Here is a 21,461-nt window from a genome sequence, read left to right as displayed (position 1 = left end):
TCGCGATCAATCGTCCAGAGAAACCTGTGTTTTTAGCCCCGCCGCTGCTAAACAATTCAACGAAAAAAAGGGGCCGAGTGCACCTGAAATCCGTGAATGTTTTCGGCTTCAGACGGAGGCTCTGAAGTAGTGATTTGCTATGAACAAATGGATGCCTTTCTGCGTGAGTGATGGTTTGTAATGTAGCTGCTCTGATAGCTGAGTGTATCAGCAGCCACTGTTTCCACAACCCCATGTTGCTCCCCTTGCAGCCATTTCCAGGGAAGTGCTGTGATACCGAATCCCTCTTACCCTACCATGTGTCATTGTATCCAGCCCGTGCTAATGATGATGGTTTATGAGTCTCCAAAGAGCCTCCCCCGCTCTCTGTGTCGGCCCCCCCCCCTCCCCCCCCCCCTCCGCCCACCTCCCCAATCCCAGTTATCCCTCATTAATTTCCCGTGCCGATCAGATCGACAGGCTGAAAATTCAATTTAATGACCTGCCTCTGTGCTGCGCCTAATATGATTTTACAGGCTGTTCTGGTCAGAGCCCCAGCCCAATTTACATAACGATCAGCCGTGCCAGATAGCGTTGCCCCAGCAACAGAAGGAGGGGGTGATGAGAGAGGAAGAGGGAGGAAGGAGGGAGGGAGGGCACGGAGGAGAGTAGTGGAGATTAGCATGAAGGAGTGTGAAGAAGGGGAGAGAGCACGGAGCGTCTGAGGTCAGACGAGGGTTGTGAGATAATTCCTGACAGGCCAGCAAAGGTCCGTCCCCTCCTCTTCGTCCCTTCTCTTCCTGTCCCCCCTCCTCCTCCTCCTCGAAACGAAAAGAGTGACAAAGAGGTTGTGCAGAAAGCTACTGGCACCTCCTGTGTCCCCCCCCCCCACCCCTACGCCCCAACACTTTTCCCCTTTCTTTCTCCTTCCCTCCCCCCTTTCACAGTCAAGCGAGGTTAAGGGAGAAAATGAGTGGAATGCGGCGGCTGAGGAATAAAAACGGCGGGAAGGACCTCTTCAACCCACACACACCTGCTGGGCCTCCACCCCTAATCTCTCAGAATCAATTAGTTCACCTCCCCCGGCTCAGTCAAACCACATTACCTTAGTGTCAAATCAGAGGGTTTCACTTCGCCTCTCATCGCCCCCACGCAGAACCCACCCCTTCTTTTATTCTTGCCCTCTACTTTTGTCTTCCGCTCCTCCTCGTCATCCTCGTCTCTCTCTCTCTCCGTCTCTTTGGAAAGTGCAGATTTTAAAAAAAGGAAATCAGTTTGGACCTAATGCCCTGGGACCTTCAAGTGCGGTTGGCGGGCAGAGCAGCATCTCCATTTGTCCAAATGCTGCGCTGTAAAGTGCTCTGCGCACGTCGTACCTTGCAGTATCGTCTTACTCTCTGCCAGCTTATATTCTGTGGTCGATACCAAAGTTGCCTCTGATAGATAGGGCCAGAGAGTTAACCTGTCTGCCTTGGCGTGGCGTGCCCCCCCCCCGTCCTCCTCACCGACTCTGTATGGGCTGTAATTATGAAGTATGGCCCTCATTAGGCTCTCTCTAGCCAGATGGTATTAGCATATTTCAGCCTCCTAATGAAATAAGGCTTGAGCCTAATGGAGGCAAGAGAGAGGGGGGAAGTAAATTTGTTCTAAGGCGGTCCCAGTTTAGTTAAGAAATACATGGTCTGCCCTGATGGATGCTGCAGACATTAGTGTTGTTTTATAGGTAATTTAACTGCTCGGTTCCTGTGCTGCTTCTGCTGCCGGCGGCGGCGGCGTCGTGCAGTACAGTGAGAACTCATTCAAATGTTTTCTTTCTCCTACAGACTGAGATTGCCAAACGCCTCAATGCAATCCTGGCTCAGATCATGCCGTTCTTGTCACAAGAGGTGAGTGTCAAACCGACGAGCGGCTTTTTAACAATGAGGCTCGATAGTTTTTTTCCGTAATGTACTGTAACTGAACAGGAAATTGCGAGGGTGGAATGACGAGGAGTCTCCTATCATCCACTACATCTAACGCTAATTAGATTTTTTTGATTTTCTTTTTTTTTTATTAGATCTAAACGTGAAAGTGTTGTCAAAGTCACTGTTTTTAATAGCAAAGCTGCCCCAAAATGTATTTAAAACAGGAATATTAATTAAAAACTATTATTTTAATTGCATGATAACAAAAACTAGAAGTCTTATTTCTGAAGAAAGAAAGAAATGAACAAGCGATACCTTTATCCCATAGGAAACTCAAATGGTCTGTTCCTTCCTTTGTGCAGTTTTTCTGGTTTTCATTCTCTCGTGTTTTATTTTACAGTGTTGTAAAGTCATATTCTCACAGGTTAAGACGCTAAAAACTCCCAAGATTGACTTTAAATGACTCAGATATACCACCAGCTTCTCCACAGTGATTAACCGTCGTTACATCCTTAGTTCATATAAAACACACTGTAGTGACCCCAGATGCAGTGTGTATTTATCAGAGTGCAATTTAACGACTGTTTGTCATTTAATTAGTGACTATAAACTGTTCATGTGTCTTGCAGCACCAACAGCAGGTGGCTCAGGCTGTTGAGCGTGCCAAGCAGGTGACGATGACCGAGCTGAATGCGATCATCGGGGTACGTGGACTTCCCAATCTGCCTCTCACTGTGTGTATACCCCCTTTTTTTCTTCCTTCATTTTACACGAGGCTCAGGGGCAAAACTGCACACGCGGAGGAGGACCAGCTTTCCAGACGCACTTATAGGCTGATCAAGCGTGCTGCATTACATTACGCTTATGGGTTTATTTCAGCTGAGGTGTTGCATGTCAAGGGTAACTGGTTAAAGGGCAATAGATTCAGGAGGAAAACGAGGGTGGAAAAGGGGATAGAAGTAGTTTAGGGAATTAATTTGCAACCGTTTTCCTCCTGTCTGTGGTGTTTCATTTAATACAAACCAGTAAAAAACTCTGTGTCCTCTTAGCGTGTGCAGACTTGTCCCCGTCTCCAGTGGTTTATTAGGTATTTATTCGCAATGTTTACAATGTGTTTTCAACATGGCGTTCGCTGCTCTAATTTCTCTGATTGTTGGTTAACCGTGACCTGTCAGCGTGCATTGATGTAGCTCCCTAACTGCAGCTCTGCTCGGAGCTTTTCCTCCTCCTGGGCAGAGTCAGACAACATCTGATATGTAGCACAGAGTCCAGACTGAGATCAGATCACGGGTGTTTCTCAGGTTTCACTTTGGCTGCACTTTAATTAGATAAAAGGTTCCAGCCAACAGGCTTACCCTTACCTCTGACCCAATAGCAGGAGGAATTAGAGTGGTCAGGTCAGGACAAGCGTTGTGATTGCAACTGAGATTACAGCAGTATGAACTTAGCAGGTCCTGGACATTCGCAAGGTGTAGTGGATAAAAGGTTTAGGCTGCGTTCGAGCAGCTTTCGCAGAATCAGGACAGTAGGACATCTTCTGTGTTATTCTATCTTTGGATTATTTACCAAGAATCCCTTTATGTGCAGTGTAGCTGCTTACGTCAAGTCGTTTAACTAGACTAACGGAGCTATTTTGTGTTGTTTAGTGTTAATAAGGGAAACGCCAGCAAATGTTTCCATATATATAGTTCCTTCAATATCAGCCAAACTGAATCTATTGGCGCCAGGAGTGGGTTTTATTTACATATAACTAAAAATAGCAATGGATTTGCAGCTTTTGTAGATAGCACAGCTTATCAGATATCAGTTGGAATTACGACTTAGAGCCTTCTGTAAACAGTTGTGTTTTCTACTCAGTTGCTCATCAGTAAGGTCTGAAAACGTGTGTGTGTGTGTGTGTGTTCGCCAGTATGTCGTCTGCAATATTCTTTCTTAAGAGCTTAATTTAAAAGCATCTCCAGACTTTAATAGAGGGAAGGGGTATTCAGAATTCAGTAATTGGCCTTCTAATTGTTTCCACAACCCTCAACCAGTGTTCACTCCGAACAAATAGAAGTTTTTAGTGATTCTGGTCCATCTGCATTTATTTAAAAAGTGCTTTTTAATAGGCGGGCTGGACCCTGATGGATAACTGACCCTTTTGATTAGCCCTCTGCAGCAGAGGTTAGTCAGCGGTTAGCCTGTTCCAGTCGTAGGGGGTCGAGCCCAGTGAGAGGCGGATATCGAAATTCGATTAAGGTAAATGAGCCAAGAGCACAGCCCCCATTTTTTAAAGGTAATTAGTGGCCATTTCCTTTTCCTTTCTCCTTTTTCAACCAGCTCAGCGAGGCTGCCCTCAAAAGGAGCGGCCCTGCTTTCATTAAGGGTGGACAGGGCCAGGCCGAACACACACACACACACACACACGCACACACACAGGAAAACAGAGTTTAATTATTGGGGCGAAGACATGGCAGGTGATCAATCTCCATGTCCCCGCAGTGTGAGTGAGGCGGTGCTGGCTGCTGCTGTGGTGTCTTATCATTAAAGTCTCAGAGATACTCAGAGAGCATTAAGCTCAGGCAGCTTTCTGCAGCAGTTAGATCAGAAACTAGATTTGAGTCTTTGCACACAAACACACACAAACACACGCACGCAGCACATAATGGATGTTTGCACTGCAGAGACTACCTGGAGCTCTGAGTCTCAGTATATGCAGTATATTTATCTAAACATACATATGCGCTGTGTACGAGAGCCGCACATGCACAGAACGACTTCCCGAAATAAGGCAGGTCTGTGAAGTGAAAGGGAAAATTAACGTTAATAATGAAGTAACAAAGGCTACACGTACTTGCCAGTTCATTAGGTACACTTGTCTGATAATAATATAACAGTCCTGCATAAAATCTTAACCTGGTGAAGGTTATTTTTCTTTGTCGTTTGTTAATAAGCTGTCGATTCGTCTGGTTCTCTGGTTTTGAGGCTGTGGTTTGTCGAACTTTCACATCATTTTGTGCCGATGTGTGTTTTTATTGTTTGACTGCCCCCATTTTAGTCAGTGGGCAAGGCTAAATAATAAACACACGTTTGTGGTTATTTCAGTTTAACAGCACCACAAAATGATCATCCAGTTGAATGACCACCTTTCTTAAACAGTTTCTACATGAACTGAACATTATAACCGTCATAAATGGGATTTAATGTGGGACTGTTATATCAAAACGCAGGTCTATGCAGTAACCTGGCAAGAGATGATGATTAAGGAATTAAAAATGTTGAAACACATTGAATTATATCCAAGGCTCTTTAAAATCCACCTGGAGATGCACCAGACACAAAACACATCTGAGATGATAAAATGTCGAGAAACTCACAGTAAACTAATGATTAAAGCTGTGGTTCTGTCTGTAAAGGCTCCAATACCGTCTCCATGATATTAAACGAAACCACGAGGCTGAGCTGTGTTAAAAGGGCCTGAAAAGCCGAGACAAAGACACAAACTCGTCTCCTCTCTTCTCCGCTGCTTTGCATAAGTTCTGGCTGGAGGCAACGTACGATTGAGTTTGATTTGACAAGTGTCAGAGGTGCCGTCTCATTTCCATGCTTCCACCCTCATTTCCATGATTTCAACACGGGGGCAAGATTGTAGTTGGATAATGGTTAACGAGTCTGTTTGAGATGGCGCGCCGCTCATCACGTATCCTGTAAATGCTAATGTGTGGAACAAAAGATAAACTTCTGCACCGCTCGGTTTGTGTTTCTCATGTCGCTCTGATTCTCCTGCTGACGGTGATCTCCTCTGTTTTTACATGTTTGTCCGCAGAGCGTCCAGGGTTGAGCACTATGAATCGTCTGTGAATTTATGCCACGAGCTGTTTGTGTCCGAGGTTTTTGACAAAGTTTCAGCATCAGTTAGCCTCATGAATGTGTTTTCTTATACTGTACACTGAATATCTTTAGGCTTTATATACAGTCGATTAGACAAAAATTTGTCGCCTTAGACTTGATGTAGAAAATTGATGATGAAAATAACCCTCAGGTGCAGTGTCAGTGTTGTGTCTTGAATCTTTCCTTTTCCTGTCTCCTCTGACCCAACAGCAGCAGCCTCCTCATAGTGTCTACCCAGCCTTCATGGTCAGTGTTGAGAAGTGTTTCATTTATTTTTTTGATTGTAACTTTTTTGCTTGCCGTCTTTAACACGTGTGTTTGTGAATGGAGACGATGCCTTTGGGAGACAAACTCGGGTGTGTTTGGTTATTTTTGGCATCTGTTATGTCTTATTTCCTGACGACTAACCTGAAAAAAACAAACAAACAAAAAAAAAAAGTCCTGTGTCTCGGTCTCGTTCTGATACGATTGTGTTTACAATGTAGGTTTTTTAGTCGAGCCTTTGTCGCGGGCGTCTGAGGAAAATATGATGAGCGGCAGAGTCGGCCGTAAAGCGCAGAATAAGTGGGTAATGTGGCGATTTCTGCCAGACTTATTAAGCCGGTCTGCCAGCTGGTTTGTGCCGGTGCTGTTGACGCTTGTTCCACCTGACAGTACTGTTCTGCAGGGAGCCAGCTTCGCCTAGTTAACTTTAATTGCCTGTTTCCTGTGGAAGTTGCCCGAGCTGCTGCGGCATTTACACATAATGAAAAAAGATAAGTGTGAAAGGAAGCCAGCTCTTTATCCATGAATATTGAATTGGAAGCAATTTATTTTCTGAAAATTTTTCTCCCCTCTTTCTTTTCCCTCTCTCCTCCTCCTCCCCCTCCCTCACCACTCCCATCCCTCTCCTCTCCTCAGCCCTAGCTCGCTAATGAGGCTTCTTGATAATGATCCCTGCACGCTTTTCCTCATTAGGCACACTCAATAGGGACGTCCCTGCCTCAATCCCTCGCTCGCTCTCTCTTTCATTCTCTTGTTATTTTCTGATTCTGCCTCTCCCTCCTTTTCTTGTTCTCGCTGCCCCTTTCTCTCTCTCTCGCTCGCTTTTTTTTTTTTTTTTTGCTTTTCCACAACAAATGGGCGGCCTGGCACACCAGCACAATATCGATTAACAATGCCGCCCCTCGGTTGCTTATACCCATTGTAGGATTTCAGGTCCGGCTCGATATAATGAGCGGACTGAATAATGGCCGCCTGCTAAATAAACCCTTAAATGTGGTGAGCCACTAGATATACCCCTGTCTGGTTTCTCCATTTTGTGTGATGAATGTATGGATGAGGTTATTGAAGTTCTATCTGGCAAGCAGACTAGCAATCATGTTTTTTTTTTTTTTTTTTCTTTGTGGAGAGGCAGCTGATGGATGTGCTAAGTGTTATTTAACCTTGTTTTAAAGCACTTGCTTCCCTCTTGCCTGAGTGGCTATTTAACTGCTGTCTATCTGCTCTCTGGCTGCCTCCCTCTCCCAGACATCCACGGCCTCTTGGGAGGAGTACGCGTGTGTGTGTGTGTGTGTGTGTGTGTGTGTGTGTGTGTGTTCTGCAGTGTGTCTGCGCTTAACGGCGTTTTCCTGGAGGACGGCGTGTTGCTTGGTTTTTCCAGAGTGTTGAAAGGTTTTGAGGTTTCCAAGTGTAGACGTATTGATTTATGTTTTTTAACTGTTCCAACTCGGATTGAAGCGCGTTGGTAGGGAGCAAAAAAATAAATAAAAAAAAGGTTCTGTATCTGGTCTGATGAGCTGAGGTCGCGTTATATTTATTTATTTTTAATTGAAATGTTTAATGTCTTGTTTTACTCTGAAATGAAAGCATGGACCAAATAAACAACTGGACTTGGTTCTGTTATAGCTGGGACTAAAGTTTTGGGTCATTATCTGACTTACGTGCTGTTCTGAGACTTTTGACCGGTAGCATGTGCTGCCTTCAAGAGATTAAATTAACTCAGTTTCTGAGAACGTTGACACACTTGAAGAGAGACTTGTCAACTAAAGGTCGTTTACAGTGAAGTGTAGTGAGGCTGCATGGTATGAAAAGAGCTGGATCTGTAGAATAAACACGGAGGTGGACTCATGCATGTTACATTAGTCCTCGAACTGTCGGTCAATCAATAGAAAATTGGACAGAAGTTTTGGTCATCTTTGATAATGAAATGTCAACATAGTCTTTTCAAATGTGATGGTTTGCCGTCTTTAGTTTTTTCTTTCCTTTACACAGTTAGTTGAACTCAATTAACAATATAAAGGCCTCATTTCTGGTTCTGTTACTTTATTAATGAAATTAACTCCATTGTCTTAGTACACTCATATTAAACGCTGTTCTTTTCTCTGTTTGTAATCAATGTGCCAAATATGCTTGAATGTTTTTTAGATGCCAAACACCGATCAGCCACAACCTCCGACATTCGTCCTCTGGTTACAGTGTAGTGTTGTGCTGGGAAACGTTTGGTCCTGGTGTTAATGTTGATGTAGAAGAGCGATAACACTCTCCATCTCCAGCAGGACAGTGAACGGATAAAAAAACAATAAAAACTTGAAAAAAGGCCCAATGTGTCGACCCGACCTCCAAACTCCCCAGATTAAAAACTGATCTACCAACACGTCCCAGTAGCCCTGACCGCTCCCTAATGAGTAAATCGTTGGGGAAACCTACACAATGCTATGCAGGTGGTTTTAATGTTGTGGCTGGTTGGTGTATATGGTCCTTTTTAGGATAATAACAGAGTTTTAGAAATGTGTTTGAGCCCCCCCACCAGTCTGAACCAGATGATCAGTGTACAGTGCATCTGTTGTTATTTATTTTATTTATCAGCCCATGGATGAGCCGGATCAACATGTTGGCAGACTCTTGACTATTCTGCATAAACGCTTTGGCCTCGAACTAAACGTCGTCGAAGCCAGCTCTGATGCACGAGTAGAGTGCCGTCATTCATCGATTCACTTCCCAGCCGACCCACTTGTCCTCTGTCTCGTCTCCCGTCCCCTTTTGTTTGCAGCAGCAGCAGCTTCAGGCTCAGCACCTCTCTCACGCCGCCCACGGCCCCCCGGTCCAGCTGCCCCCCCACCCCTCGGGCCTGCCGCCGCCCGGCCTCCCCCCCGTGACGGGCGCTGGCTCGGGCCTGCTGGCTCTGGGCGCTCTTGGCAGCCAGGCCCACCTGCCTGTGAAGGATGAGAAGAACCACCATGACCTGGAGCACCGAGGTGAGGAGCACAGCCTGCCATCACACACGTACCGCCTGCAGCAGCGAAGTGCTGACGGGCGACTGCAGCTGCCAAGAACTGGTTTCACCGGCCAAATATTATTTATCGTAGAGACCCGTTAACATGCTGTATGCTTTTAAATGGAAGTGTCTCCGTGCAGATCTGCAGTGTAAGGAAATATTTAAACAGGTTTCTGTATAATTTTGTCAACTTCACCCATGATTTAGTTTGACATGAAATATGTTTCTGTTAGCAAACAGTGCTAAGTCATTCATTAGCATTTACTCAGGCTTCATAGATCTGGTACAAGCTAGTAATTGTGTTCACTTGTGTTTTTATAGAGCACTGGTTCTAATTGGTTAAGCATTAATAGTGTCACAGGATGTGCCGGTTACACACGTACTAATTTGTGTTTTGCTTTCTCTCTCCTGGACCCTCATCTTTTCACTCGCCTCTGGCCATTCCTCTGAAAGAACGCGAGTCGAGCACGGTACGTTGACCCTCCTGCTCCACGTCTCCTCTGTGTCTCTTGACTCTGCTGCTCTCTGGCTCACCGTGTTTGGTGATTAGGTGTACTTTACATTGACTTAAGCCCGCGCTCCAATAGAAATTCGGGCTCTCTCTCACACACACACACACACACACACACACACACACACACACACTTTTTTGTATTCAGGGGGCAGAGGGGGAGGAGGGTGGTGGTGGGGTATAAGCTGACTGAAATCAAATAATGATGTCTGGCCAAATAAGCCAGTGCCATCTAATCCAGGTGGAAAATGACTCCAATCACTGGGCGAGGATTAGTAGTCTTCCTCTCTCCTTTAGTTTCAGCACAATTAAAAGAGACTTTGAGTCCTCGTCTCCACTTCCCTCACCACTTCAGAGGATTTACTGTTGCGTGTGTCCAATACCTGACTCCTTTTCATCCCCTTTTATCTACCTTTCTCCCTTTTCTTTTTACCCATACTTTTATTTTCTGCTCTCTTCTTCTTATCACAGTCGTTTACTCCCTTTCCTCCACCTCTCTCCTCTCTCCTCTGTATCTCTCCCCTCTCTGTTCCTTCTCATGTTAAAGTCCTTGTTTATTGGACTGGCTTAAAGCTCTCAGTTTGCTGGAGCGTAACTCGCCGTTGGATCTGCTCGGCCAGATTGAGTTCCCATTGACTAGCCATCCTGAATGGGCCCACTCATGTCTGAAAGGAACCCAAACTCTTCCCCCCTTCTCATGTGGTGACGAGCGGCTGCCAATACCACCTTACCTGATCTCCTCACCCCCTCCCACACCCCCTTTGTGTCTCAGCGCGCACGCACACACGCACACAAAGCCTTCCTATCCTGTTGTCTCAGGTCACCTGACACCGGAGTTGGAGACGATTGCGGGGTTATTGAGACCAAGCAGTCCTTGAAATGTCTCGTGCTCAGATACACGGACGGGCTTTAATGTCGGAATAGATTTCCGTCGGTCGGAAAAGCATCTTCGCACCAAGCCTGGCTAAAAACTCTTTGGTGGCTTTTTCTTCCACTATAGCAGCAGAACAAATTTCCATATTTTGACCGGAGGAGGAGGAGGCAGAAAGCTGCTGGGTGAACCGAGCTTGGAAAAGTCTGACTCTGTGTCTCTTCCTGTTAATTCCAGCCAAGACATCTCCCTCCTTCACCTCTGTGTGTTTCTGATGAAGGCTGGGAGATGCTGAGCTGCCCGGTAGCGTTGGGCTGGCCTCAGGGGTTTGTTTGCCGGTGCTCCCCAACCTCCTCCTCCTCCTCCTCCTCTCCCTCCTTCCCTGCCTTTCGGCCTGTTTGGCAGTGCCACCGCACCACACCAGTGCCCAGACTACAAAAGCCCTGTTTGCAGCTTCTGAGAGAGTGCCAGCCTGTCCGGGCATTCCCACTAGTGGGGAGAACTCATTGCCACACTGCTACGCTCTCATTGCTTGCCAAGTTCCTTTCCTGTTTTGCTCTCTTGTCTTTCTTCCCTTTTCCCCCCACTAATTTTCTCACTCTGCCTCTTTCATGGCTCTTTTCTCTGCTGGCAACTCCATCTTTGTCCCGGCACATTGCTCTCTTGTCCAGGTTCCCTCAATGGCCTCTTTTCTTTCCTTCCTGTTTTTTAAGCCGGTTGATTTTTATGAACTTTGCCGTCAGTCTGTTTTTCTGCTGAAATGGCACCGCAGAAGCACACGCATTAACATGGGGTTTTTACGAGGGATTCTGGACACTTTTGTTTTTATTTGCATGTCACACGCCACAGACATAACATCTAGTGATAAATGCGGCCTGTGTTTGGTTTGAATTGTTAATGTGCCTCTGACCACACCACGCTCACAGTTACGTGCCAGGTTGTCTGCGTTTACACTCACTAGCCAGTTCATTAGGTACATAATGGAAAAGAGTCTCGCACTAAATCTAAGCTTCATAAAGGTTATTTATCCGTTGTTTAAACTCATTTTGAGAGCTGTTTCTAGAGAACATGTTTCTATTATTCTGACAACCCTTTTTTTAGGCAGTAATCTAAATAACAAACACTTTCACATTTAATTTACCACAAACTACATCCTCCAAAATAATCTTAGTTGAGTTATTTACTTAATAACTTACTTTTATGACGCTGTTTCAACATAAACTGAACATTATAACAGCCTTGAAGGGATATTTAGAGCAAGAATACATTTGTTTTCACCAGGGTACCTAATTAACTGGCCAGTAAATGTATATTTCACATTGTGTCTCCACCTTTACTCGGTTAAGCATCACCTTATGTGTCAAGCGTCTTCTACTGGGTTGAGTTTTCTCGGCTCCTTTCAACTTGTTTGAAAGCAGCAGCGGGACAAAGTCTTCCCAGGTTCCTCTTCTGCCCTTCAGTCTTATCCCAAATCTGTCCAGTTCAGTCCACCAGTATTGTACATTCGCCTTTGTGATCAATATTGTCACTGTTCGGAAAAAAGAAAGAACGTCAGGATGTAAACCACTAGTTTCTTCTGGGTTCTGAAGATGAAAAAACAAAAATGATTATCTTGATTAGAGAGCTCACAACATGCATTTCATACACATGAGAGGTCTATTTATTTATTTGAATCATGTTGTGTGATTCTCGAAGTCATGCTGCAGCTAGAGGAGCTAGTTTCATGTGTTTGTTGAAGCTTCAGTCCTACACGGATGCAACACGGAGTAATGTTGAACAGGAGCTGAAGTATATTCATACACAGAGTGACAGTTTGAGCCAAGAGTCATATGTAAAGCAGGGGAAGCTGGAAACTGATGCGTTGTGTCTGCGCGTTGTCGTCGGCAGAATAACTCGGTGTCGCCATCAGACAGCCTGCGGGCGGCGAGTGAGAAGCATCGGAGCTCATCGGACTACGGCCTCGACTCCAAGAAACGCAAAGTGGACGACAAAGACAGCATGAGCAGATATGTGAGTGTTTGTGTTCGTCTGTTTCTTTATTTCTGTCAGTTATTTACTTGCAGTGTCTAGAAAGATGTACAACAAAGATGACAACTGTAAATTTAACTACAACTAAACGCTAAGTTATTTTCATCCTTAAATCTTCAGGTCAAAAATGCTGCAAACGAGAATAAAATCACTCATAACTGACATTTTATTTATTTAAGACCTAGTAAACTTTGTTCCAAGTAACGTATTTAATTCCTATGTACTTCCAACTTATTTTTTTTTTTTTTTATTGTGAAATCCTAGACTGCTCTGGTTCATGCTGATTGTAATTAGTGTGTGTTCAAGGGCTTCCATTGAGCTAAGCCTGTCACGCCTTCATTTCAGGACAGTGACGGAGACAAAAGCGACGACTTGGTGGTGGACGTCTCCAATGAGGTGAGACTGCGTTTGAAGAGCTGCTCGGCCACATTCTTCAGCTCGAAGGCTGTGCGGAAAACAAACACGGCTCTCTTTTGTCTGCGGGAGCCTCAACACCTTGCACAGTGTTGCCAAAAAGTCTGTCAAAATATTGGTTGTGAGCTATGAGTGTGTGCTTACTTTCTGTGTTTCTTTTGCCATTCATGCAGAAAGTAAGACAAAGAACACAAAGAGAAAAGGGTGTGACAGGTGAATGAAAAGCGCGTGCATGTGTGCGAGGGAGAGTACGAGCATGCATGAGTATATTTATCTGTGTTTGCACATGAGGCCCCAGTTTGTTTGACCTACATGTACATGCCAGTGGCTTTCCTCCGGTCTGTTTGCTCAGCCTTTGCTGTCTGTCTGTCTGTCTGTCTTGTTTAACTCTGCAGGATCCAGCCACCCCTCGAGTCAGCCCCGCTCACTCTCCTCCCGAGAACGGCCTGGATAAATCTCGAAGCCTGAAGAAGGATGCTGCCCCCAACAGCCCCGCCTCCGTGGCCTCGTCGGGCAGCACGCCGTCCTCCAAAGCGAAGGACCACGCCCATGTGAGTCTGAGGGATACGCGGCCTGAGTAGATGAAATAAGGAGGTTAAAGTGGAGGTGGAAGGGGGGGTGGGGTGAAGGCTGAACTGACAGACTAAAGGGCATTTGTCAAGTGAAGTGGGTGTCTGTGAGAAAGACTAATACGCAGGCTTAGCAGTCGGCTGCTACGCGGGGCTTGAGGGGGCAGAGGGCTGATGCACTCTCAGGAAATCAAACCCTATGGCTCAGTCCTCTCAATCTCCTTTATGGCTTACCCAATAAATGGTCATTTCTCCCTCGGCCCACGGCCGTAAATAACCCAGAGACACAGCAGCGAGGGGAACTGCTGTCTTGGTCTTTTCTTGCTTCATCTCATATTCTTCCCTCCCGTCCCTGATTATTTTTCTTCCAACACCGGAGCACTCACCAACCAGACATCAGTTTTACTTAAACCTTTTCACAAATGATAGATTTATATTCCACCCAGCTTCTCCTCATTAGTGTCACGAGGCTAAACGAAGGAGGGGGATTAATCATCGGTGTTTGGGCCACCGTCTAGCTGCTACTAATAAGCTCAACTTCTAAGAAAAGTTTTATGTCCCTACCCCGAACACACAGTGTAACACACACATCACGGCTGTAATGAACTGTCAGTGTTAGATTGGATTACCTCGAGCTCTGGATTTCCCTGTCACTGGGAGAGTTTTTGACTCACTGGGGGGTTTTAAACCCTGGTACGGGCGCCTTTTTTCATTTGTGTACGTGTGAGATCGAGACAAGGTGAAGCTACAACTCTCAGTGAGAGGAGACAAAACACACCGAGGTTAAACGAGTGTTTCTGTTTCAGAATGACAAGTCGTCCACACCGAGCCTGAAGTCCAACACTCCCACACCGAGGAATGAGGCTCCGACACCGGGAACCAGCACCACTCCAGGACTACGGCCTCTGACGATGGGCAAACCACCCGGCATGGAGGCATTAGGTAATAACCACTTTTTATTACACATTAAATGTTTGTTTTGTTGTCACTCTCCAGCAAATAAAAGTCTGGATAGGTGTGTGACATTCTGCACAGTCACTGAATAAATAATGAGGAAATTGAAAGTTAATCTTTATCGAGACCCTTCTTGAACTTTTGATCATCAACAAACCGTTTTCAGCAGGTGGAGTTAAATAAAAAAAGAAATAAAGCTGAACACACTGTTATAATGTGTTTGTAGTTTTCATATGAGTTAATGAAGTCTCTTCTCTCCTGCAGCTGCCCCGGCCCTGCGTACGCCTCTGTCCATCGCAGGTTCTTACGCCTCCCCATTTGCGATGATGGGCCACCATGAGATGAACGGATCCCTGACCAGCCCGGGCGTCTACCCTGGTCTCATTTCTCCACAGATGAGCGCGGCAGCAGCCGCTGCCTACGGACGCTCACCAATTGTAAATATTTCAGAGTTTATCTTCTAAAAATCGGGATTTATTTTCCCGCATTATTGTTTTCCCATCCCCCCAGTTAGACACAACAAGCTCTGATCCCGTATGAATTATCCATCGCTGCTGTACGTTATGAAGTCTGTTTGCTAAATGACTTTGAGAAACTTAAGCATCCAGGCTGTATCTCCATAACTTTGCGTGAATAATTCTGCTTGGCTGGCTGCAGCTTGTTGTGTGTTCGTAATGAGAAAGACGACAAAGACGACCCAGCTCCTTTACTTTGATCTTAGTTAGTTAGTTAGTTAGCATTCTAAAGGCTTTGAAAAAAAAAAAAAAAAAAAAAAAAAAAGGCTTGCCCCCAGAATGCATCTCTGTGTTTGAAAATCTCCCAGGCTTTCATTAGCATTAGCAAGTAGGATGTCGTAGCCTTGTGCAAAGCTTCTGTGTATGTAGCTCCATCTGCGCCTTTCAAGGGATTTGCCTGGAAACCCGAGTTCCTCCTGGCGTTGGCACCCGAAGACAGACATAGGCAGCAGTTTGAACATTAGCATAGCCTAATTTCTTTTTTTTGTTAAACATTGTTTGCTGACTGTCGTCTTTGTGTTCACACAGGCCGGGTTTGACCCTCATCCTCACATGAGAGCTCCAGGCCTGCCAGCCAGCCTCACGTCCATTTCCGGAGGAAAACCGTGCGTATTTTGTTTGTTAAACGAAAACTTAAAACAGAGCTCGCACGGTCTTCGTGTCTCGGGCTGACTTCTGTCCTCTGTCCTCTGCAGAGCTTATTCTTTTCACGTAAGTGCTGATGGTCAGATGCAGCCCGTGCCCTTCCCTCCAGATGCACTGATAGGCCCGGGCATCCCGCGCCACGCTCGCCAGATCAACACGCTGAGCCACGGGGAAGTGGTGTGCGCTGTCACCATCAGCAACCCCACACGTCACGTCTACACCGGCGGCAAGGGCTGTGTCAAGATCTGGGACATCAGCCAACCTGGCAGCAAGAGCCCCGTGTCCCAACTGGACTGCCTGGTAACTAGTTGTTTGTTTATTACATGTCACGGGAAGAGGACATGAAGTGTGTTTGCTCACGTGGTTTATTTACTGTCGATGTTTCAAGGCTCCCAACCAGAACAGAGACACATAATAATAATATTAATAATATATTAATGAACTCATGTGTCATGAGGTCTCCGTGAACCGTCTCCTTCACTGAGACTTTTCTTGGCCATCAAATGTAGCCTGACTCCTATCGTAGCTTCCCCCCCAGATCCCAACAGACAGAGATGTGAATAATTCAGGAGAGTGTTTCACTGCTGAGTTGAAATAATCCTTGGTGAGAAAAAAAAAAAAAAAAGAAGCCTGCTGAGTAATGATGTTCTGATTGGCCGACCCTGTCTGCCATTACCCAGCTCATTACTTCCTCTCAACTGCCTCCCGTTTCTCATTTTGATGCTGTGGCTTCATGCCGTTCGGCTCATATGGCCTCCAACACCCTTAAGGTGCGTTCAGAGTGCAATTGGGTCTTATAAAGCCATCAGGGTGCTGTTTTAATTCGACCAAGACCTTCCCCAGTCCTATTGATCTGTCTCCCTGCTCTCTTGGAGCCTGGCCAACAGCTGCAGCCCCACTCCTCTGTCTCTCTCTCTCTCTGCATCTCTTGTTAAAGCTGACATCCACGTCTTCACTGCAACCTGAAAGACTCGGCTAAAAAAACTTTACCTGTCAAAGAAAAGGACCCGGAGTCTTAAGTAGAGCAGGTTATAAAAAGGAAGGGCGCTGAGCCATGTGGCTCAGTGGAAATGTTCACGAGTTGAGGGTTTTTAACCCTCAAATCATCTCCGCGTAAATGACATCCAGTCATTAAGATCGTGACGATAATCTGCCTTTGTTTCCGCTCCAGAACAGAGACAATTACATCCGCTCCTGCAAGCTGTTGCCTGATGGCCGCACCCTAATAGTGGGTGGCGAGGCCAGCACGCTGACCATCTGGGATTTGGCCTCGCAGACGCCTCGCATAAAAGCCGAGCTCACTTCCTCGGCTCCGGCCTGCTACGCGCTGGCCATCAGTCCCGATGCCAAGGTCTGCTTCTCCTGCTGCTCCGATGGAAACATCGCCGTGTGGGACCTCCATAACCAGACCCTCGTCAGGTCAGCGCTTTGATATCACGCCTCGATGCTTTAAAACGCTTCCTCGTATTCGGTTCTTGACCTCGATCTTCGTCGTCTTGCGTCGCTCCAGGCAGTTCCAGGGCCACACGGACGGAGCCAGCTGCATCGACATCTCCCACGACGGGACCAAACTGTGGACCGGGGGGCTCGACAACACCGTGCGCTCCTGGGATTTGAGGGAGGGACGGCAGCTCCAGCAGCACGACTTTACCTCACAGGTAAGAGAGAAGCTCAAAAAAAACAACAAACTTCACATGTAGCAGCCACGTCTTGAAGTTCTTGGTGTAACCGTGTTGTTGCTGTTGTTGCAGATCTTCTCACTGGGCTACTGTCCCACTGGGGAATGGCTGGCCGTGGGAATGGAGAGCAGCAACGTGGAGGTGCTGCACCACACCAAGCCCGACAAGTACCAGCTGCATCTGCACGAAAGCTGCGTCCTCTCGCTGAAGTTCGCCTACTGTGGTGAGTCACAGGCAAACGAGCTGACACAGATTCACAGGTTTCAGTTTAGGAGGATTTGGTTTCTTATCTCAATAGTGATGTATACGTTTGATACTGTGGCCGACTGCTATTTATACATTCAGAGGCGGTCGTGTTCGTCAGACAATGTTTTCCATCACACTAATAAAGCACGAGGGCGAAATGGACTTAGTGTCACATCTTACACATCTGGTGACTAATGAGTTCAACGGTTATTAATGGTTTTAGTGCGTCCTAGATTAGAGGTGACATTTCTTGAGTCAGTCTGTGAGGATCTGCTCAGAGAAGTTTGACTCCTGACCTAAATCCTGCTCTTAAACGTGGTCGACGTAGGTTTTTCCGGTTCTTTTGCTCGAGTCTTGACAAGCACTCAGGGTAGAAACCACATCGTTGGCCCAGTTTATAAAGTCTTAACCATAGCGTTAGTGTTTGACTCAAAGTTTTGGCTGTGATGTTTAAATATGCAGGATGAAAGGATAAAAATGATCCAATTAAGAAGCTGTTCTTTTACTTCTGAACTCCCAACAACTACTTTTTTGTTTTTGTACAAATTACGACTTTTTGATTTAAAAACGCCACATACTTTACAGACACGTTTACGTGTGAAATCTGTCGCCGCGTTTATCAGCTGAGCTCACTGTGTTTGTTTGAGCGGATCTGTTAATAACTGTGGTTTTACTATCGCGGCACAGTCTTCGTTTCACCTCTGAAGATCCCCCACAGCACCGCCTCATTCAGACAACACTCACAGCTCCAGAGCTCTCGCTGTCACTAATTAAATCATTAGCCATCTAGTCAGTTGGGTAATTAATCGGAGGGTGGTTCAAATAATTATCTGAGAGGAAGTGGTGTGAGTCGCCTTCATTATGTGCATTTTATGATTGTTGATGTAATTCTGTTTTTTCCCCCGTCGGGTTTTAATGACCATCGATAAGGTTGTTACAGAGTCACATGTTAGCTCGTTGTCTAAATCTCCCGTGTACGTCTGGAAGACAGCAGTGACCAGATGTTTGTTATTTATTATTATTTTTTTTAAAAGAACGCATCCCTGCAGCTTTTATCCTCAAGGCGTCTGTTCCTGTTTGCAGGTAAATGGTTCGTGAGCACGGGGAAGGACAACCTGCTGAACGCTTGGAGGACTCCTTATGGCGCCAGCATATTCCAGGTAACACAAACACAGTTCAACAAGACAAGGAGACACGAGCAGTTTGGAGATTTAATATTTAGATTAGAGTAGATTAATGCAGGTAGTATGGGAAATTACTTGTTTTATTTTTGTGTGTGGTCCTCTGACATGGGGAAAAGACTGATTAAAGAATAATAAAATAATTTAAAATCAGAAATAGTTCTACTTCCATAGACTTGAGTTGTTTTCGCGTTTTCCTCACATGCTCATAATGGTCCTAAAAGCTGTCGTACAGCTTCATTCAGCGTAATTACTGCTGAATTAGCTTGAACGCAGCCTAATTAGGTCTCGGAGACAGCTGCTCGCCAGACACCTCCCGATCATCAGACTAAAACTTTGTTTCCTTCCACAGTCGAAGGAGTCGTCGTCCGTCCTGAGCTGCGACATCTCGGCAGACGACAAATACATCGTGACGGGATCCGGAGACAAGAAGGCCACGGTCTACGAGGTCATCTACTAGAGGAACGAGGCTCTCGCTCTGCTGCAGCACTTCTACTCAGATGACTCGTACTCCCTTCTTCTCCCCGACCAACCATCTGTGGACTACGACGGCTCGAGGCGAACTCCAAATTTCTCAGACTTTATTTGTGGGAATCGGAAGCGCTGTTGGCCGAAGGATGCTTGTACTGGAAAGACTTTTTTTTTTGTTTTTTTTTTTTTGGTCCTTTTGTTGTGGAGGGTTTATTTCTGAGTTGCACATTTTTTTTGTGACTTCTTTGAGAAAATTTGGGTGTGACCTGGTGGAGCAGAGCTTCATTTGTGAGAAACCCCAGACATCCTGTGCAAAGTGTACATACTGGATTAAATAAAAGACATTTTATATATATTATAAAAATATATATATTTTCATGTCCTGGGTGTACTTGTGATGATTGTTTTTTTTTTTTTTTTTTTTTTCCCCAGCCCATAATATTTGAGTGGGAAATCAGAACATAGATTAGAAACTTTTAACAATTTTACTCTTTGATTTTCTTAAAGCACATTCTGCAGACTGAACTTTTCAGAAGTGTGTGGGAACTCAAACATTTTGTGGAGATTTAAGAAAAAAAAAAAGAAAGAAAAAAAAAAGCCTTTCACCGCTCTCACCGGCCGAGGAACTCGTGGTTCGATGCCTCTGACTCAGACGGAGCCTCGACTGGTTCGGACCACTGTGGCATCGAGCGGGACGCTATGATTCAGGAAAAGAGATGGATGTAAATTTAATTCGTATATATAAAAACCTTTTTTTAAGTGTACTCGGTGTACTGGTCTGTCTGTGCTATCTTTCTCCCTATTTGTTTTGTTAGATTTTTGGGAGACGTTGAAGCTTGGCTAACCCTTGGACCTCAACTGGCAGCAGAAGCACAAACTGAACGAGTGCTTTTTGCTAACTTGACGTAATATGGATGTTGACTTTTTTTTTTTTTCTTGCTACAGACTAAACTCAAACATCTATTGGAACCTCTCTTCTCTTTGTATCTTATCGCTATTCCTGGAATATGTTTGATTGACTGGGAGACATCGATCTGATTGACTCCACAGTCTTGTCTTCAGAGAAATGTTCAGTGCCTCGAGTCGATGCTCGGAAGGAAGGAAGGCACGGAGCTTAGATATAAACTGGTATACTGAAGACGGTAAATCAAGATGTCTGAATAATTCTGGTTCTTACACTGTGCTACTGTCGGCATTTCTCACGAGAAACTAAAAGGGGCGAAGCGCAGCAGTCCCTCTGAATCACACCAAAGTATGTAGCAAATGCTGTCAGCACTGAAAAGAAATGTACAGTTGTTAATACATCAATAAAACCGTTTTTCTAGACTGGCCCGTTTCCTTGTGATTGATCCGACGATGTTTCATCATCGAGTGTTAATCTACAAATAGACACGCTTTGTGCCAAAATGTAAAAGGAATAGTTCAACATATATACACTCACTGGCCACTTTATTAGGTACACCTTGCTAGTCCTTTTACCTGCAGAACTGCTTTAATTATTCGTTTCATACTTTCAACAAGGTGTTGGAAACATTCCTCAAAGATTTTGGTCCATATTGACATGATAGCATCGCACAGTTGCTGTAGATTGGTCGGCCCGTTCCACCACATCCCAAAGGTTCCTCTATTGGACTGAGGTCTGGTGACTGTGGAGGCCATTGGAGTACAGTGAACTCATTGTCATGTTCAAGAAACCAGTTTGAGATGATATGAGCTTTGTGACATGGTGCATTATCCTGCTGGAAGTAGCCGTCAGAAGATGATACACTGTGGTCATAAAGGGATGGACATGGTCAGCAACAATACTCAGGTAGACTGTGGCATTTAAACCATGCTTAGTTTGTACTAATTGGCCCAAAGTGTGTGAAAAAAAATATGCCCCACACCATTACACCACCAGCCTGAACCGTTGATACAAGGCAGGATGGATCCATGCTTTCATGTTGTTTACGCCAAATTCTGACCCAGACATCACAATGTAGTAGCTGAAACCAAGACTCGTCAGACCAGGCAACGTTTTTCCAATCTTCTATTGTCCAGTGTTGGTGAGCTTGTGTGAACTGTAGTCTCAGTTTCTTAGCTATCAGGAGTGGTACCCTGGTGTGGTCTTCTGCTGCTGTAGCCCATCTTCTTCAAGGTCTGACGTGTTGTGCGTTCAGAGATGGTATTCTGCATTCCTTGGTTGTAACGAGAGGTTATTTGAGTTACTGTTGCCTTTCTATCATCTCTAACCAGTCTCCCTCACCAGTCAGCATTTTCGTCCACAAAACTGCCACTCACTGGATATTTTCTCTTTTTCGGACCATTATCTGTAAACCCTAGAGATGGTTGTGCGTGAAAATCCCAGTTGAAGCAGTTTATGAAATAC

General features: G+C 45.4%; 1 protein-coding gene across 8 annotated transcripts in view; it reads left to right on the top strand.

Annotated features, from left to right (window-relative positions):
* Window positions 1–20,419, top strand: part of tle3b (TLE family member 3, transcriptional corepressor b) — a 28,822-nt gene extending 8,403 nt beyond the window's left edge. Inside the window, exons 6-22 of one of the 8 annotated variants that reach the window (XM_047580249.1) lie at window positions 1,803–1,865; window positions 2,513–2,617; window positions 5,964–5,999; window positions 8,785–8,989; window positions 9,421–9,479; window positions 12,279–12,401; window positions 12,765–12,815; window positions 13,229–13,384; window positions 14,209–14,344; window positions 14,621–14,793; window positions 15,400–15,476; window positions 15,567–15,816; window positions 16,688–16,935; window positions 17,027–17,174; window positions 17,268–17,418; window positions 18,525–18,601; window positions 18,975–20,419. In XM_047580249.1, coding sequence (XP_047436205.1) covers window positions 1,803–1,865; window positions 2,513–2,617; window positions 5,964–5,999; window positions 8,785–8,989; window positions 9,421–9,479; window positions 12,279–12,401; window positions 12,765–12,815; window positions 13,229–13,384; window positions 14,209–14,344; window positions 14,621–14,793; window positions 15,400–15,476; window positions 15,567–15,816; window positions 16,688–16,935; window positions 17,027–17,174; window positions 17,268–17,418; window positions 18,525–18,601; window positions 18,975–19,082 — 2,166 coding nt within the window. In that variant the 3' untranslated portion in view covers window positions 19,083–20,419. The remainder of the gene's footprint in view (window positions 1–1,802; window positions 1,866–2,512; window positions 2,618–5,963; window positions 6,000–8,784; window positions 8,990–9,420; window positions 9,480–12,278; window positions 12,402–12,764; window positions 12,816–13,228; window positions 13,385–14,208; window positions 14,345–14,620; window positions 14,794–15,399; window positions 15,477–15,566; window positions 15,817–16,687; window positions 16,936–17,026; window positions 17,175–17,267; window positions 17,419–18,524; window positions 18,602–18,974) is intronic. The other 7 variants (XM_047580250.1, XM_047580253.1, XM_047580256.1 and 4 more) reach the window with 7 other exon arrangements.
* The last annotated feature ends 1,042 nt before the right edge of the window (window positions 20,420–21,461 follow it).

Source organism: Mugil cephalus, chromosome 3, assembly GCF_022458985.1.
Source record: "Mugil cephalus isolate CIBA_MC_2020 chromosome 3, CIBA_Mcephalus_1.1, whole genome shotgun sequence".
In the NCBI taxonomy this organism is placed as follows: domain Eukaryota; kingdom Metazoa; phylum Chordata; class Actinopteri; order Mugiliformes; family Mugilidae; genus Mugil; species Mugil cephalus.
Note: the sequence above shows the minus strand (reverse complement) of the source record. Positions and strands in the feature narration are given on the sequence as shown.